This window comes from Anarrhichthys ocellatus, unplaced genomic scaffold, assembly GCF_004355925.1.
Source record: "Anarrhichthys ocellatus isolate YVR2014 unplaced genomic scaffold, GSC_Weel_1.0 scaffold15, whole genome shotgun sequence".
In the NCBI taxonomy this organism is placed as follows: Eukaryota; Metazoa; Chordata; class Actinopteri; order Perciformes; family Anarhichadidae; genus Anarrhichthys; species Anarrhichthys ocellatus.
This window is the reverse complement of record NW_022280045.1, coordinates 8,378,597-8,397,255: the sequence shown is the minus strand read 5'-3', so window position 1 is coordinate 8,397,255 and position 18,659 is coordinate 8,378,597. Positions and strand designations below refer to the sequence as shown.

The window sequence follows — 18,659 nt, the reverse complement described above, 5'->3', positions numbered from 1 at the left end:
CCTCCAGCTCTCCGTCAACTCCTGAGGGCAATATCTGGCTCTGTAGATGCTAAATGCTCCACTATGTTCAACCGCTAGTTGCTAACAGTATTTGTCTGCTGTTTGGTGTTGTTTAGGTAGCGTAGGTGAGGTGTTGAGGTCTTATTGGTTAAAACAGCTGCCTGCTAGATAAGAGGCTGTTAAAAGCAGAACAGTAAATCTGTGGACCTTAAAACCAAAACGGTGAATTGAAAGATGCTAAAAAAGCCCTGTAGATCTGAGGGGAACTGGTGATTTTATGATTATAGCAGTCTAACAAAGTCTTTCACATTGACCAGTGTCTTCTTTAATAATCACTCTAGCTGTATACACTTGGCATGTACGGTTCATTTTCTGTGTTGAGGTACGGGAGTGTTTCACCCACAGACTGTAGAAAATACGTTTTGTTCAGGAAACCTTCGCCTTTGTGTTCCTCTCACTTGTTCCTCTCACACTTTTTTCCTGTTTTCTGATCAAGCTTCAGTCATCTCTCCAGCAGGTGGCAACAGAGCTCTTTTGAATTTTACAGGACAACAGCAAAATACCAACAAGAGGAGACAAAGTCAAACACCCACTTTTATGTACTTGGTGTGCTCCTTTTCGTTCTCTTTGTCCTTCTTTATCATTTTGTGCTGCTCTTCTTTCGTTAACCTGTGTCAGGAACCGCTCAGTGTGATTGTTGTACTCTCCACCTCAGTGTAAAGCCCAGAGAGACGCCATTAAGCTCCAAATGAACAGAGTGCTCTGTCACTTCAGAAAATCACCTCCATCACTTTGTATTTTTTGGGATACAAGCATATGGCCTCTTGTTTTCTTTCTTTTTTTCTTGGGACAAAATGTACTCCGAATTCACACATTGACAGAACAGAAACACTGTGTTTGGCTCCTTTCAAGTAACTGACGTCTCGCTTTGCTGCATCCTCTTCCTGCAGCTTGAGTGATGTACGATCTACGATGCCGCTACAATCGCTGGTGACTCGGCTATCACTTGTTGACACTTAATTTGGTTTCATGTGTGATGCAGCACTTCTATGGAGAAGAGTGGTAGCTTCTTGTGTCCAAGTGAGTTTTAAATCACTCACCTGCTGTTGATTTGGTTGTGAGCGCCCAATGAAGGTGCATCTTCTTGTTTCTCTCTCAAAAAATACAGCATGAATACAAGCCCAGTCATGTTGCAACACACCCTTTCCTGTCCCTAACTCCATATTAATGATTCTAAAGTGAACAAATCACATTTTTGGTGCTTCACAATTTTGTCTTTTGTCACATTAACCTCTGTTAAAATCTGAAGGGTTGATTTTATTTTAAAAAGGCTAATAGTCTACAGCCACTAGTGGCTAAGTAAGGCTGTAGTTTAGTGGCTTCATGTCACAGTGAGACATGAAAGAGCATCAGGCAGCAACCTCTGGGTCTGAAAATCAAAGCCAATGCTTAAGTGCCATGAATTTGCATTCGTTCTAATAGCCAGCAGGGGGAGACTCCTGATTGTATGGAAGTCTGAATGTGCGTACGAAATTTCACAGCAATCCATCCAGTAGTTGTCGAGACGTTTCACTCAGAACCACGCATGTCAAACCCGTGGTGGCGCTAAAGAAAAGGTCAGGGGATCACCAAAGTCCGTATGCTTCATCCTCTGTGGACCATGAATGCAAATTCCATGTCAGTCCATCTGATAATTCTTAAGATAATTCAGTCTGGACCAAAGTTGCAGACCAACTGACTGACATTGCCAATCATAGAGGCATGCTGCTAGATGAAAACAAAAAATATATGTAAATATGCCCTGCAAAAAAGTACGAGACTCACCGGCCAGTCACCGGTCACGGCCGATGAGCTGAAAACCTGCCAGTTTCGACTGGCAGCCGATCCATTGGTGTGTCTCTATACAGTGGGTTAATTAGTGAGCTTTAGAGGTGCTGATAGGTGGATTTTGTTACCTTTGAACAAAGGTCCTGTTTATGCTGAGCTAAGTAGAACTGCCCGTCTGAAAGTCAATGAGTCAAATCATCCGACAGTGACCCTAGGAGAATCTAAATTCCTCAAGTTGAGGAAGATAATGTAATGCTGCGAATGTGGTCTGAACCATCACTAAATCTCACGCCAATGGTTTTTCTAATTGCCAGATAATCTGTATAAAAAAATGAATTAGCCAAATTTGATTTGAATCAAAAACCTCTGATTTGGGTACAGCCCTAAAGCTACACTAACCGTCTCTTGGCTTTAGCCTCATATTTACGTACGGACAACAGAGAGATTAAGCGTATTTCCCAAAATATCAACATGCCTCAGTTTGACTGTTTGCACATTTACTTTGCGGCCGTTCTCAACTCTTCAGTCCTGTTTAAATTCCCACTTAACTAATCTGCTTGGGATCCTAATGCTTTTAGCTGTATCACTCCATTAGGGTTTGATTAATGTCTGGAGTTGTCCAACATAATGTTATATGACTGTAAAACTTTTAAGCGTTCTCAACATTGACTCAAGTCAAATGCATCCTACTAATAGGTAAAGAAATAGTAAACGGAACAGACAAATACATGCTGGGAAGTGCTTTTTTTTGCATTAAACTGTCATATCAGTGGAAGATTTACTCACCTTAAAGCATGCATATTAATGTGGCAGAGGTCACTTCAGAGGTTTGTGGTCTTGTGACTAGAAACGTCTCGTCAGCTGATTTCCCTGGGAAGATGGGGCTTTGACATGAACTTCACGAGGAAGTTTCTTGAAATCTCTATCAGCAGAATGTTCTCAAATTAATTACAAAGAAGGAACATCTGATCACAGTTAACACCACAGTGTGTTTCATATGGGTCACACTCTCACAAAGACATACTTCAACTCATCCTTAGTGCACTTTCTTTGTGTTTTATTTATTTTTTGTATAAAACTGCCTTTATAACCTTTTTAAATCAGCCGATATGAGTGTACTTCAAGAGGGGGAAACACCCTGGAAAGACAACAATCCTCCTCCATACCTTTGGTTAAGCTGGCAGTCCGTTTCGGTCCATCTGATTTGCATGTCTCTGAACTGTAGTAGAAACCAGAGAGCACCAATCGAGGATGTCTACTGAGAAAATTCAAACTACGTCTCCTCAGGCTCCTCATCATTTTTTCCTAGAAATTTAAAATAAGAGCAAACATATGTGACTTTACCTCACAGAGGTGAGTCATCATTATGTGCCGTGCATGGCTCTTCATATGGCATCATGAGTTAATGCAGACCAGATGTTGCTCTATTCTCATGTCTCATTCCAGTGTTTTGAAGTGTTTTTGAGACCTGACAAGATGCTATTTTCAGCAAGCGGACACAAAAGAGCGTATTTGTGGTAACAGCCTATTTACTTTTTAATTTACCATCCAAAGTAAATGAAAATGAGTCCAAGCTCTTGTTGACAGTTGAGTTTTTCTTTTTAGAGTGGATGGGACCACTCAGCTGTGCTGGGTTTGTTCCCTTGGCAACCCGGTAACCATGCCTGCAGCTCTTTGTTTTTACGCCTTGCTTCCAAGTTCAAGCACCGTTGGCAACACTATTAATCACCACTCGCACCACAAATATGTATTTAAATCAGGAACGCTGAGTCATTTCTGCCAGTGAAGTAGGTGCCCAGATCCACCGTTCCACAGAGCTCCACATTGTGGACCTTCATCCAAAGCACTGAAACCGATCCGTGCTTCAGAAACTCTCATGTATGAAAAACATGCCAGTTCATCCAGGTGTGAGACGTGCCTGTGTTTACACTATGGACTGTACAACTTGATGATCCTGAATGTTTACAAAAGATCTTTTTTTTTGTAGTGTAAAACACAGTACGGCTATTTGGAATATAGTTAAAACTTGAAAATGGAGATTATACGTCTGACTTCAAACAAATGAATAAAGACATCACAGTAAAACCCAGTCTGTCACAGAAATTGATTGGGCAGTATAGTCAGTCATTTTGTTATCGTCTTGAGTTGTTTTGCGTCTGCAGACCTGTCACGATAACTACTTTTGTATATTTCTGGGACGATATATTGTCCAAGAAATAATTGCAATAAACATTATTGTCATTTTAAGACCATTTTATGTCTGATATAATGATAATATAATAGCATAATAATGCAAGTCCACTTGTTTACAGAGCAATGAACTTTTAAAGGTGCTAAATTTGATCATTAAAATAGCAGCAAACAACTATTCACTATGTAGAAATATAGTGAATTAATGTATTCTCAGTAGAGAATAGAGAGAGAGGGTTCAGTCAACGCCAGGTTGTTGTATTTGTTTTTTTACATTAGTATAATAAGTTGGACAGAGACTTTATTTAAAGGTGAGAAGCAACATCAATTCTGTCATGAAAGGAGAAAGAAAGAGGAGAAATGATATGCAACACAGGTCCCTTGTTGGACTTGAGTCAAGGATTTAGATTTATGTAAAGTTAAGGATTTATATCCAGTTTTAGGTTTAAAAATGCAGCCTTACAGCAAAACAGAATTTTGGAAAAACATTCACATAGAAGTGTTTCGTATGTTCCTGATAAGTTTTATTCATCAGGTTTCCATTACAATACTAAGTTCTGTGTTACTTTGAGTGGTTATCAAAAGCATGCCGTGACTCCTTTTTTGATAGTTTGACTTGGCAGATAGTTACTTTGTCTTTTTCCAGAAGGAACTCCAGCAGTTAAAAATAGTTAAGGTGAGCTCCAGTTTTGTAGATTTCCAAGATGTTCATTTAAAAGTAAAACAAATTAAAATTCCAGTTTATTTATCTTAATTTGTGATTATCTGTTAAAATGACTAAAGAGATTTACTGAAAGTCAACAGTGGAAAACACTGAAGACAACCAGTGTTGTCAAAGTTGATTTAATGGAACCTGGAAATGGACATGTCTCCCACTCTATATTCCACGCATACATTTTGTTTTTATCAGCTTAGCATATTCCCTTTATGGGACTGTTTCCCCCCCAGATAGATGAATCTCTGCTCATATCTTGATAATGTCTTGGTGGGTTACTGGTGTATCCATTCCTCATGTTTGTCAATAGTGTTTGGACATCATTTTAAATTTTAACTGTGTGGTCCTTAATGTCATCACCTATGTATTATTCATATATAACAAAAAACCCTTAAATGAATACAATCACAGAGACGTTATGTTCATTCTTCACCTACTAATGGGAGTTTGTCATAAAGATAATTCATGATCTTTGTTTGGAACGCTTTGAGTCCTGAGTCCTCCTCCTTATACATGTGAAGGCTTTTATACACACGGGTGCGTTTTTTACAATCAAATTTCTTTTAACTGTTTATTCATGAATACTCTCACACAGAAGGTGAATATTACTCAGTGAAAAGTGGCATACTTTTTTCAGAACATTGATTTTTCTGAGCTCTCGTAGCACAAATATAGGCATCAACTAATCAAGCTAAGTAAGAAGTGTTGACACGTGTCTATATTTATGAAACAACAACAGAGGCTCTGTAGTCCGAACCAAGACAGCAAACTTAATTACTCCATTCAACCTTGACAAAGGCAGCGCGCACCAGATCACCTCCCTCCGTTCTTATCTTTCACAATAAAAGCCCCAGACAAATAATATTCACAGGCAAATATTTAGCATTTTCATGTTGTTTATTTGTCACGCCCCCGGTGAGTAAAAGCCTTAGGGTTTCTTTTACTGTATGAACATTATTTCTTCCACTGCTGACTGCATGTGTGTTAGGATTGAAAAAAAGAATGAAGACGATGGATAGCTAATATTTAGATGGTACGCTTTTCTAGTATTTGACAAACAGATAAAACATCTTGTATAACGTCTCATAGCTGAGAAAAGTAATGAAAAAGGCAGCAAAGCACAGGAAATGAGCTAAAAGTGCAGTCACGCTCTGACTGGCATTAAATTAAAGATGATTCACCAGTAATTTATTCATTTCAAAGTTCTTTTCTCCATCCACCTGTATGCGGTTACACACATGACACATCAATGCACAGCTCAGCTTCACAATAGATAAATTTTCTTCTATGTACACGGACGTGTACGTAGTCGTTGTGTCAAACATTGGTTTGTGGACTACGGCTTTGAAGCCTCAGGTTCGCTATCTTGGGCTTTGGCCGTTGCCATCTTGGTTTTTTGCAACCAGTCTAGGCAGTGACCATATTTGGACTGAGGAGGAGTGATGCCGGGGTAGAGACGCTGTATTCGACTCTGGTAGCGACCTTTCAATCAAAAGTTAGCCACACCCTGAAGCAAACCCTGCTTAACGGCCTATTTTACTCTAATTGGGACCATGATTTACTAAATGAACATCATGCTGTGTTGAAGAAGACTTGAAACCATTGATTGAGACCATAAACTCACGTTCACCATGTTTACTGGGGTCATGAATCAAGTTAAACTTACATACAATCGGATGTCTTTTTGGTACTGTTTTTTTATGTTGATCCAAGTTGATCCACGCCAAAGTGAACCTATTTTCCTCCAGGCTTTAACAAGAATCTCAATCTTTTTTTCTCTCCTTCTCTGTCGCTCTCGGATTTTTATGTTATCTGTGTTTTTATTCATCTCAAAAACGTCTAGACTACGCCTTCATGATAACGCAATATAAAGTTACATGGAAACAAAACAGGCCCTGGCCACCCTCCTGCAGCCGCACCTGGTCAGGTCTCCACATGCCTCTTTTCTTTTCCAATGTATATTCTGATGTTTGGGAGATATAATTAGACATGAATCGTGAACATCTGCCCAAAGAGACTGCTGGAGTCAAAGTGAAAAGCAAACTTGTATCAACAATATGTGTGTAACAACAGCTGGTACAGCAAAGATTATAAGTGACAATTATAAGTCAAGTCCATCTGCTGAGCGAAAAAAACAAATCAGTGTTTCTTCAATGAATTCCAATTAGTGTACTGTATGTCCAGTAGAGGCCTCATTACACATCACTACTGGTCGAAAGTGACAGAGAGAATGACGGATGGAGTGGAAAGATAACCTCTGTCATTATCCAAGAGTGTAATGAGCGGTGTTAATGACTTCATCCTTGCCTGAACAAGGCCTCCTTGCCTGAGTGTTTGAACAGAAGTCGGCTGTAGGAGAGCGTAGGAGGGGGAGAGCGGTGAGGAGGTGGTCATATTAGACGGCAGGAGAATGGAGGGAAGGGGCTGATTTACAAAAAGGAGGGGAGGCTGCTGTGACTCTCAGGCTGTGAGCTGTGGCTAGGTAAACAAACCTGCCTGTGTCTTCATGGAAACCGGCCATGCACACTCCGATGCTTCCCAGCAATATGATCTTGTATTTTGGATATGCGCATCAATAGAATTTCACTGCCTTGCACTTCTGCCCTAACTTAACTAAGGCTAAGTCCTAACCGCAGCAGCCCAGGTTCGAGTCCAACCCGTGGCCCTTTGCTGCATGGCATCATCGCTCATCCCCTTTACAGATGCACTTTCAAATATAGGCAAAAAAGCCCAAATTAATCATCTTAAAAAAAAGATTGATACCACTCTCTTGTTTGTAAATGTGTTGGTTAGCTTAGCTTAGCTTAGCACAACAACTGGAAACAGCTAGCCCGGCTAAACCCACCAGCACATCTAACGCTAGCTGTTTCCCCCTGTTTCCAGTGTTTGTGCTAAGCTAGCCAGCTGCTAGCTGTAGCGCCATATTTATCGTATATACATACCGGCAAATATACTTGCTATTGGCCGGTATCCAAGTTCATGTATCAGGAACATCTCTACTTTTTCTAGTGTGTGTGTGTGTGTATGTATGTATGTATGTATGTATGTATGTATGTATGTATATATATATATTTTTTTTTTTTAACTTAGCATGTGTGTTAGTATTGTAATTGTTGTCTTTTATAAATGATGTTGTCTATTGAGACCTGTCCGACTAGCGTCCCCTGAATAATAAAGTAATCTATTTATTACAGAAGCTGTCATTCTATCTAAGTTCAATACCTCCTAATTGAACACCGCCCAATATGACCTACTCTTTCCTTCTCACCACCATCATGAACATTCTTTTGTTGATAAAAGCAGAAGAACTGACACACAGTCACTCCATGTCTTCCATTCACTGTAACTGTAGAGAAAAAGAGTCATCCACACACCCACATGTGAAGTGGAACCACTGAGGCCACAGATTAGTTAGCAGCTATAACGGCACACATGAGCAACTCTTCTTCTTCCTTTCTTCTACATTTGTCTGACCACACTAACCACATACCCCTCTCTGTATGTGTAGGGAGTTTTCCATGGTACAAAACGGTACTCTCTTGTCTCTGGAAATTGGTCATATTTTATTCATTATTACATACAGTACTTCAGATAAAAAAAAAAAAAAGAAATTCTGATCAGTTTTCACCACATAATAATAAATAAATATATAAATAATAAATAAATAAACACTAATGCCATTGAGCCAGCGGTAGATTTGTCGTATGAAAGCAACTAATTTCTGTCTATCTGCATTTTATAATTCATGCAGCCCTGTCTGGTACAGTACAGGTGTCTCTTTCAGAGGCAGACATCGTCTGCAGCACAGTCTGAGTCAGTCTTGTCCTCAAAGCTTCACGTGTCCTTCAGCTTCCAGCTTGGACGCAGATCTGTATGCAACCTCCGGTCCCCAAAATAACACCACAACCGGGCGTGAATCTCCGTGGACTGAGGTATTTGTTCCGTGTGAACTTTTCCAGACTCTGCTGTGCGTCAGTACGCTTATGTCCCTTTCTGTCTGCTGCTTGCAGGAGAGTTTTTTTTAAGTACAGTTTGTTAGCCTGTCTTGACCTTTCTGCTGAGCTCCAGGAATGTGGGGGACTTTAAAAAGCGAGGGTAGCAGTCTTTCTCCATCAGGGTGTAGATTTTGGCTTGGGCCAGATTGAAACAGGACAGGTTGGGATGCTCCATGTTCTCCTTTGTGATGGCTTTGGTCACATGGTCAAGATTTACCTGTAGGGGAGCAGAGGAGGTAGAGATGTGATTATCAGATCCTCATAGCAAGACAAGGGAAGCCAGCAGATTAACAGAGCATCCTAAATAGTCTAGATAGGCTGTTTTTATATTTACCTCTCGTGATGCATCAGAGCCGATGAACTCGTCGTAAATTTGCTTGGCTTTGGCGGCCAGTTTTGAAGGTTTTGTTTCCCGGTAGTCCTCACAAGCCAAGTAGAATGCGATGTTTTCCTCACTGAACTGTGAGTGCAGGAACGCTCTGAACAGGCAAAGTCCATCTAGAAGCAGGAGAGAGTGGAGAGAGTGGTAGGTTAACATCTCAAAAACATCTTGAATGAGTGAAACGTTTGCATCAAGTGTGAGGTTGAGGATCGCTCTTACTTTGACTGGACAACAAGTCGTCAAACGACTCCTTCCATTTTAAAGGCTCGTCCGCGTTTAACCTGCAGCAACAGAAAAACATTAGGAAAAGTTCTAGAAATTACAGAGGTCCACTTTGATTTAACGGACATATCTTAAAGAGGGAATTTGAATGTATGTCTTACCTCAGTTTGTCATTTTTCTTTGACTGGCTAGTGATGCTGTGATCTGACTTTTGGAGTAAACTTGCAAACAAAGCTTTCAGCTCCTTTGCCCTGCAAAGATAAAGAAGGATTGTTACAACAGGACTTAGTATGAACATTTAAATCCAGCTGTCATAGCCTAGAAGTACAGGAATAATACATTTTCCTCCAAGACAAGAAAAATGGATCTCACCTCTCCAGGCAGGTGGTAGGCAGTGATTCAAGTCCTCTGCACATGATGAGATATTTTGCAGCTCGCTGGTGGATATTTCCAAAGGGTTTGACAGTTACTTGTAAAGTACGTAATGTGTTACAGAGTTGTCTTCCTTGCTGTAAGTGAGCTCTCAGCTGGTCTGCCGTCTGTGTGGGAGAGTGACTTTTTATAGGGTAGTCCACTCTGTGACATCACGCCTCTCAGCCAATGAAACGAGACGTGTGGGAGGATGGGGAGACTTCTCGACACTGATTTTCCTCCGGACTACTTCCTCTCTGACTGAACGACATGTGTGATCGTTACAGCTACTGAGTAACTTCACAAATCTTAAATGTCTTTGTGCTCAGTCAGGGTGTTTGAAGGAGTGAGTGTGTGTGGTTTTGGGGAGTGTTTGTGTGTGTGTTATTTTTCAATAGTTGTGAAGAGAACCAGACGTTCTCACATAGACAGAATAATCCCCTTAAGTGAGGACACCTCGCCTTGCCTTTTAATATAAAATAAGTTTAAAACTTGGTTCAACATATCTTGGCCCCCATATCTGTCGGTAAATTCCAAAATGACCTGAATGAATGATTTGGCCGATCAGGTCCTTTACTAGTAAAATTAGCAATACCACATTGTAAAAATACAAGACAAAAAAACATAAACTATTCATTAGGTTTCTCCAAACAGCTTAAACAATTTAATACTTACTTTTATTGCCGAACTATTTTTCTGAGGGCCTAATTTCTTTATTTACCTCATTATCTTCAAATGTTTTCAATAATGGAGGAATTAAGGTCCTCACGGGTACAGTAATACAAGAAGTGTGTTTGTATTATATGTGTTCTACAGAAGAGCTTTCATTCTTGCCCGTCTTTCTCTTTCAAGGCGTGACCAAGCAAAGGTAATTGTGCCTTTTTATAGTCTTGGGGTTGAGAAAACTATTGTCTAAGAAAATCTATTTTAGTACTGGACAGAAGACTGCTAACAGTAAACTCTGCTGATGGGTTATTTCTCAGTAAGTTCAGAGGGACATGGTCAGGAAAGGGAAAATCAGATAGCTGGGTGAGACGGCGGAGTGCTCATTGAAAGTGTCTGAGCCAGCTTCCTCTGCCGGCTGCCCCGAACAATACTTCCCCTCTAACTGGCTGCTTTGTCCGACACACAGTTCTGCGTGTCAACAGCCGGTCACTTACTTCAGCCTAAAAATAATGAGCTGCTCACCTGCTTCTTCTATTGAAATACAGCTGAACATGGAGAAAGGAACTTCCAACAAGGAAAATGTAAAAACAAAAAAAAGCAGTCTGGATTACAAGAGGGAGAAAAGAAGAGGGAGTCATCCTGTGGTTTTGTATTAGGAAAGTGTAATTACTTTGGCTTCAAGTGGAATGAGAAACATAATTTAAGATTTTAGAGTTCTCCTCACAGTATAGTGTGTTGATTTAATGCAATATTAATTAACCTAACACTGAAATTATGGGGAAAGCAACTATATTTCCAGTACTATAAGAACACAACAATTAAGTACCTTTTTAAATACAAAATAGGATTTGTCAGAGAAACAGAGAGGCGGCAGGCGGCAACCTCTTGTTCTCAAAAGTGAAGCTAATGCTGACATGCCTTAAACTTGCATTCTTTCTAAAAGCCAGCAGGGAAACGACTCCTGTGGTTGCTAAAAGAAGTCTGATTGTATAGAAGTCTATGAGAAAATGACCCTACTTCTCACTTGATTTATTAACTCAGTGAACATGACTTTATGGTCTCAATTGCCAGCTTCAAGTCTTCTTCAATATGTTCATTTAGTAAATTATGGTCCAATTTAGAGTACAATAGACGATAAAGTAGTGTATGCTTTAGTGCGTGACTACCTTCTGATTGACAGCTCGATACCACGCGATTGTCCGGTCTGGGAGTTATTTGTGTTTTTGTCTTTAAGACTTTAACGCTTTCACAGCGTGTTTTCAGGTCATGAAAGTAAATTGTAACATTTTTGGTCACCTAAAAATGTCTTGTTCAACATTTGGTTGTACTTAGCCCAACCCTTTGGTGTCACTTCTGGTTGCAAAAAAACCAAAATGGCAACGGCCAAAAACCAAGATGGTGACGTCCAAAATGCCAAACTTCAGACTTCAAAACAGCAGTCGACAAACCAACGGGTGACGCCGCAGTGACTACGTCCACTTCAGTCTATGGTTTCAATTTGCAAAACTCTGAACACAAAAGACTCACAAGCACACAGAATATACAACATCTATATTAAATACAGTACAGTAATATGTCACCCAGTGAGTTACCGTAGCATTAACACAGCATATGTTCCTCTCTGAATTTTAATCCTTGTATTTAAAAAAAAAAGGATTGTTTTTTAATAATGCTTTCAAAAAAAAGTGCAATAATGCAGGAGTCAGTATTTCAATATATCATTGTCATATATCTTTGTCTACAGTCAGTCTACAACATTGTGATTTAGTAAAAACATATTTTACATCATATGGTTTAAGTAAAAAAAAAAAGGAAAGTGAAGTATGCAATGTTTTTTTTCCCCACATCCCCAATTGAGTCTTATTAAAGCTGAAGGTCATGTGAAAATTGCAGATAATTCAACTGAAACACAGTTTAATGACTCGTCAGACAAACTCACGAGTCTCTGCACCGTGAGTAGGGTGAACTTCAGAGCCCTGAAGAGCGGATGATCTATTTCCACTCTTGCATCAGTGTGTTTTTGGACACCGTGGCTCGAACATGTTCCTCTCCTCAGCCAGTGGAGCCTTTCTTTTTGAAAACACTTGACATGCATGTTTTGATTAGCAGTTGCTCATTACGAGTTTCATATGGGACAAAACATGATTTCTGCCAACCAAAACATTCTCCTTCATATCGCAGTCATGTTCTTCCCATTAACAGATCCAGCGTTTGATCAGTGCAGAGATTGGATCATGTTGTGAGATTTAATATTCAGCCCCTTATTAATACACATATTTTTCCACAATGCAATATGAGGACATTTGCATTTAAAAAATATATTGTCTTTTATCTCATTCAACTGTTAATGTTTGTTGCTGAGACACATTTACACTAACTCTTAGCTTTTGGGTGATGCAACTCCTGCCTGTGTACGGTATGATTCTCCTTCAATGACACAGGTAATTATATAATTAAGATTATTTCACCAGAAATGTGTTATCCAACAACAGAATAGGTACTGATGAGAACTCCCACGTCATTGTGCACATTGACACAGATACACTGGTCGCCAGTGTGCGCCCTTTGTATGTGCTTTGTCATAATTTATGCGGTTGAAAACTGGGTTAGTCAACAAAGGCATAAGTAAGCAAGATACAAGGCTTCCGTTTTTCAGATACAACATGAAAATATTCTGAGGCTCATAGAAGATGGCACAAAGAATTCCTAACAGCCCACAGTGTTGGTAACGCTGTTGACATTATTAACATTTAGGTCATAAATAAACTGTTGTCCAAAAACTGGTCAAACAACATGAAGCTGACATTTCTTTTCTGGCCCAGTCTTGCTCCTCACTATTCATCTCTTATAACTTTAACCCAGAAATGTCTATTTTCTTTCTGAATAAGTGTCTAATAAAATATAATTTGGCACATTTATCATGGCTTTGCTGTCTCTGACAATGAGAATAATGCAGGATATTTTAGACAAGTCAAGATGGGTAAAACAGTGTCTCAGTATGCTGTAGTATAGATCATAGAGTATATCCACTCTATGATCTATACTACAGCATGCTGAGACACTGTTTTAGATATCAGGACATCACATCGTTGGTTTGTGGATTTTGGTTTGAAGCCTCTTGTAATTTGGCCGTCGCCATCTTGAATTACGGCCATCGCCATCTTGGCTTTTGCAACCAGTGAACGGAAGTTACCATATTTAGACTGCGGCGGAGTGACGTAGAAACGCCGTATACGGCTCTGCCAGCGACCTGTCAATCACAGTAAGCCCACCCTAAAACATAATCCGCTTTATGGTCTATTTTACTCTAAATGGGACCAACATTTACTGGATGAACATCGTGCTGTATTGTAGAAGACTTGAAACCATAAACTCATGTTTACCATGTTTATTGAGGTGATCAATTAATGAGAAGTAGACTCATTTCCTCATAGACTTTCATACAATCTGACTTCTTTTTGCAAACAGAGGAGTCGCCCCCTGCTGGCCATTAGAGTAAATGCAAGTTTAAGAAACTGCATTGGCTCCAGCTGCCTGGTTTAGATACAGACTAAAACAACAGACTGCAATGATTGATGTTTTCAAATTGTATTCTGTAAACATATCGTTTTATTCATTCTCAGCTGTAAACATACTAATCAATCACAACTCTGTAGCCCTTAGAGTTGGCAAGAGAGAGAGAAGACGCTACACAAAGTGTCAACAATGGATTTTTATATCAACAATGGATGACATGACTACTCGCCAACAAATGATGCAAGTAAAGTTAGCAACTAGTTAATATGGACATACAAGAGAGCTTTAGACTAATTGGGTACATTGCCAGCAATCCAGCAGCAAGCAAGAATTTTTCTTTCTTTATAGGAAATGATCAGGGACACTATACACCAGTTATTCTATAACATGGCGGCATTGTGAGACAATAGGAAGGGAACTGAAGGTTAATGAGGTGCCAGTAAACAAGACAGAAATGTGACATCGGTGTGATGGGGACTGGTGTCTTTTCCATATTTAGTGTATAATTTATTAAATGAGTTAACATGTTTGTCAACATGTTCTTTTAGGAACAAAGCACAGTAATGAATAATGCAATGAGATGCTGTACTTGAAGAGGAAAAGAGCACACAAGAAGGCTAAGCATCTAAAGATCCAGATATTTGGTTGAGACCAAAACAGAGCTAAAAGGAGATTGAATATTGTACTTGGATTCATCAGGTGGACACAAACATGACTACAAATGAACGGCAATGTTGCTCTGTATCTGCTGGAAGTGTAAATAAGGAAGTTAAATAAGGTTAGCTACATCAACTCTATGAGATGATAATGTCCGTATTGTTTTTAGAGCTGGTTTCTGCTGGACTTTTGTTGTGACGAATTAATAGGAAATGAAATGTGTTTATCCAGCCATTCTTTGACCACAAAATGTATCCAATCACGAGCCGATCATGCAGTTTGCATTGAAGTGTCAAGTGTGGACACGCATACGTGTTCTGATTGGACTCATGGAATCATGTTTTATTGGCAGAATTAAGGTGAATTAATTCCCAACAAGTGTGTAGCAACACATAAATATTTGACACCTAAAGTGGAGTAAAGTTAACTGTATTTATTTTTTAATTCATAGTGAAAGTTGAATCTTACTCAAAGCACTTTCTTGAACATGGCAGATCCAGAGAGTCATTTAGTAATTGTTGCTTTTGCCCATATATGCTGCACAAACACAGAATGAGGCGAGCTGTTTTTGTAGAGATGCAGTTTGAAGCTTCTGCGCAAAGAGGACGATGTTTACTGAATGCTGTGCAGGGAAACATCAGCTGAGAGCTTTCAGAGGGCAAATGTGGCTCCATCATTTAGGAGTATAGGCATCAACTTGATCCAGCCTGAATATGTCAACTCTGTTTTCATTCAGTCAGTTAAAGAAGTACAAAACCGTGATGCAACTTAACTTAAAAGTTGATTAATGCATCGTTCTAATTCAACCGAAAATTAAAACTGTGTCAAAGTCACTATATTGACCCGGTGGGGACTGTCATCACTTCCTGCCTTCTCAGGCAAAGTCAGAGCTCGCTTTCAGGAAGGGTCTTTCAAATGCGGAAACTACTTAGCAGCCTGGAATTCCCAGTTAGTCTGGCCATTTCCCAGCCGATGTGACCCCAGCTTCTATCTGGAAGACTTCCAAAAACAATACTGTTTCCTCCTTTTTTTTCACCACTTCTCCTCCCTCCCCCACCCCGACCAAAGCTCACATGTCTAGATTTTAGTTTTTCAGCATGCATGCAGCGTAATTCAAAGCCATAAAATAGAACAACATAAACACTGGGCATTTACTGGATCATGCCTAGCTTTGGACAGCATCTTTTTTTTGTTGTCGCATTGTGCAGTATTCAGGCTGCAGATACAGTCTAGTGGCACCATCTGCCAGTAGACGGAGGAGCCATGATCAGCATATTCACTCTGCTACCTATATCTGACAGAGCAGCTGGAGGCTCAGCTAATGCATCCCAACTAAGAAGTCCTGCCAGTGGCCACCAGTGGTGCACATGATCCTATTTGTGATATCAAATGCCAACTGGCCATAGAACATCTGGAGATGCAGCAGCAAGGATAATAAATCAATGTTAACTAGCCTCAGTTTCAGTGGAATATCAATGACATGAAAAAGAAGCTTTGGCATACAACCATCTGTCTCAGTAGCTTTCTCTGCCTGCCAGCTACTATAGCTGAATGTATTTTTTATTCAGACACACTGGCTTTTATAAATACATGCATGAGTTGTTTTTCAAACATCTGCTATCAAGCTGTATAGCATGTTGACAGAGTCCCACTTAAATCTGCTACTTTTAGCTCAATTATAACTGCATCCTCCTCCATGATCACATAGGGTATCTTTTATCACACTGTGAACATGTTTGGTAAGAAATTTAGAGCTTCTCTTTCTTAGAATAATTACAGAGGGCAGCCAGATTAAAAAATGTTTTATAATTTTTCCAAAGAATACTCTGCAGGATGCTAATAAGTTTGGACTCGCTACCACTGAAACAAATACGCCGGCAGCAAGGCAAGCAATGCCTCCGCAGGACACGCGGATAATTGGATACATTGCCAGCAGTCCAGCAGTAGGCAAGAAAAAAAGCTGTTGTATAGGAAATAATCAGGGAAACTATACTCCGCTCATGTGCCTTCACTTATTCTGTAATATGGCTGCCCTGGGAGACAAAAGGGTGAGTGGGAACAGAAGGTTAATGAGGTGCCAGTAAACAAGACAGAAATGTGACATTGGTGTGATGAGGGCACTGGTGTCTTTTCCATATTTATTATATAATTTATTAAATGAGCCAACAGGTCTGTCAACATGTTCTTTTCAAGGAACAAAGCTCAGTAATGAATAATACAATGAGATGCTTAAAAAAAAGAGCACGCAAGAAAGTAACATATATCAATAACATCATGCCAGTTTTAACAAACACCATGTGTTTTTTTTTTTTTTTTTTGTTGTCTTTCCATTACAACAACGTAAGTAAATGGTTGCTAGCTTTTAAGTGCTGGGGCTCTTTGGGGGACAGGTGAGGAATATTCTGGGTCTGGCCTGTTGAAAGTATCTAGGCAAGCACATCTGTTGAGAGCGCTGCCTGATTGGCAACACTCGAGTGTGGAAATCTTGGCTGAGCTCTTCACAGAAATAACTTGCCAATGAGGATCATTAGAATAACACTGAGAATCCAACGCTAACTTCTGCATGATCGCAATACTTACCATGTTCGTCAACTTGGTTTAGCATGCTAGCATGCTAAAATGGGCTTATTAAGCACTAAACACAAAGTACAGCTGAGGCTGATAGGAATGTCATATAGGTAGTCATGTAGGTATTTAGCAGGCGGCAACCTCCGTTCTGAAAATTGAAGCCAATTCTTTAAAATGGCCATCAGGGGGCGATTCCCCCGGATGCAAAAAGTAGATTGTTAGAAGTCTATGAGAAAATGACTCACTTGATTAAAAACATTGAAAACACGAGTTTGGTCTAAATCGCTAGTTTCAAGTCTTCTTCAATACTGCATGATGTTCATTCAGTAAATGATGGTCCTTTAGTAAAATAGACGATACAGCAGAGTATGTTCAGGACGTGGCTAACTTGTTATTGACAGGTTAACATGGTGTTGTCTGGTCTGGGAGTTCAGTTTCTTTGTCTCTGGACTTTAACCCTTTCACAGTGTGTTTTCAGTTTGTGAAAGTTAATTCTAATTTATTTAGTGTTCGGTTGTACTTAGCTCCACCCTCTGGTGTCACTTCTGGTTGCATAAAATCGAGATGGCGACGGCCAAAATGCCAAACCTGAGGCTTCAAAACATCAAACCACAAACTAATGGGTGACGTCACAATGACTACGTCCAGTTACAGTCTATGGTATTTAGTCATAAATGAATGATTTGGACAAATTGAAATGTTGACCTGATGATGGTGCTAGACAAACCAACATTGCCAGCACTAGCTGCTTGCTGCAAGTGTAGCTAAAAATCTGATTTGGGAACCAAAGGCCCTTTTCTGGAGGAAGCAGGGCCTAATGTGGGTTTCATCAATCTTATGTTCATAATATTTCTTTTTAGCACATTTGGTTATAGCTCCAAGCGCCGCTAAAGCCAGTGAAAGTACCGTAGGGAGAGGTAAAGGTCAATCAACTTAGTTTGGTCCGTTCAGATAGTTTACATAGTTGTGCAAACATTTTATTTCCAGGAGTTAAGTAAATATCATATTAACATTAAATTAAATGAGATGGTAAACCCGAAACCATAGTCTCTTTAGATCTACTTAACATTATGTGGAAAGGTTTGGTTCACTACAGACATTCTGTTAGTAAAAGGGCTTCTGCCCTTAATCATGATGAAATCCATAAAATGACCTTCTCTCTCTTTGTCACGCACTAGCTTTTCACCACACTCCACAAGCGATCCCTGCATGCGTTACACAGGGAGTAACTAACTTCTCATGGAAACAGATTGTGTATGTTGGTGCTTCCCAGTTCGACCGCATCTACAACAGCTTGCTACTGGCCTGCGGGGAGTCCAGCAGAAGTTTAGAGAGAATCAGTGTGCAGGATGGTTGTGTCTTTAGCTTCTTTCATAAAGATGAGCTGTGAGCGTTGCTGGTAGCAGAGACGAGAGCTCAAAAGGCACAAGGAGTGTCAGATCTTTTTAATTGCTATGCAGCACAGAGTTGGGGGGGGGAAAAGCTGGTATCTAATTAAAATTACAGCTAA

General features: G+C 39.9%; 1 protein-coding gene across 2 annotated transcripts; it reads right to left on the bottom strand.

Moving 5' to 3' along the window:
• Positions 1-8,201: 8,201 nt before the first annotated feature.
• Positions 8,202-9,850, bottom strand: rgs5b (regulator of G protein signaling 5b). Of its 2 annotated transcripts, XM_031855015.1 has the most exons (5): positions 9,704-9,850; positions 9,493-9,582; positions 9,329-9,390; positions 9,062-9,225; positions 8,202-8,944 (listed from the first exon to the last, which is right to left on the bottom strand). In XM_031855015.1, the coding sequence occupies exons 1-5, from the start codon at positions 9,745-9,747 to the stop codon at positions 8,768-8,770; spliced, it is 537 nt and encodes a 178-aa protein (XP_031710875.1). In that variant the 5' UTR covers positions 9,748-9,850; the 3' UTR covers positions 8,202-8,767. The 2 variants fall into 2 exon arrangements, with proteins under 2 accessions (XP_031710875.1, XP_031710874.1); XM_031855014.1 differs by having other exon boundaries at positions 9,493-9,850.
• Positions 9,851-18,659: the final 8,809 nt, after the last annotated feature.

Coding starts and splice junctions, on each gene's coding strand:
- rgs5b (XM_031855014.1), bottom strand. CDS start 9,629: ATGTTCATACTAAGTCCTGTTGTAACAATCCTTCTTTATCTTTGCAGG. Junction 9,226..9,328: donor CGACTTGTTGTCCAGTCAAA/GTAAGAGCGATC, acceptor TCCTGCTTCTAG/ATGGACTTTGCCTGTTCAGA. Junction 8,945..9,061: donor GCTCTGATGCATCACGAGAG/GTAAATATAAAA, acceptor GCTCCCCTACAG/GTAAATCTTGACCATGTGAC.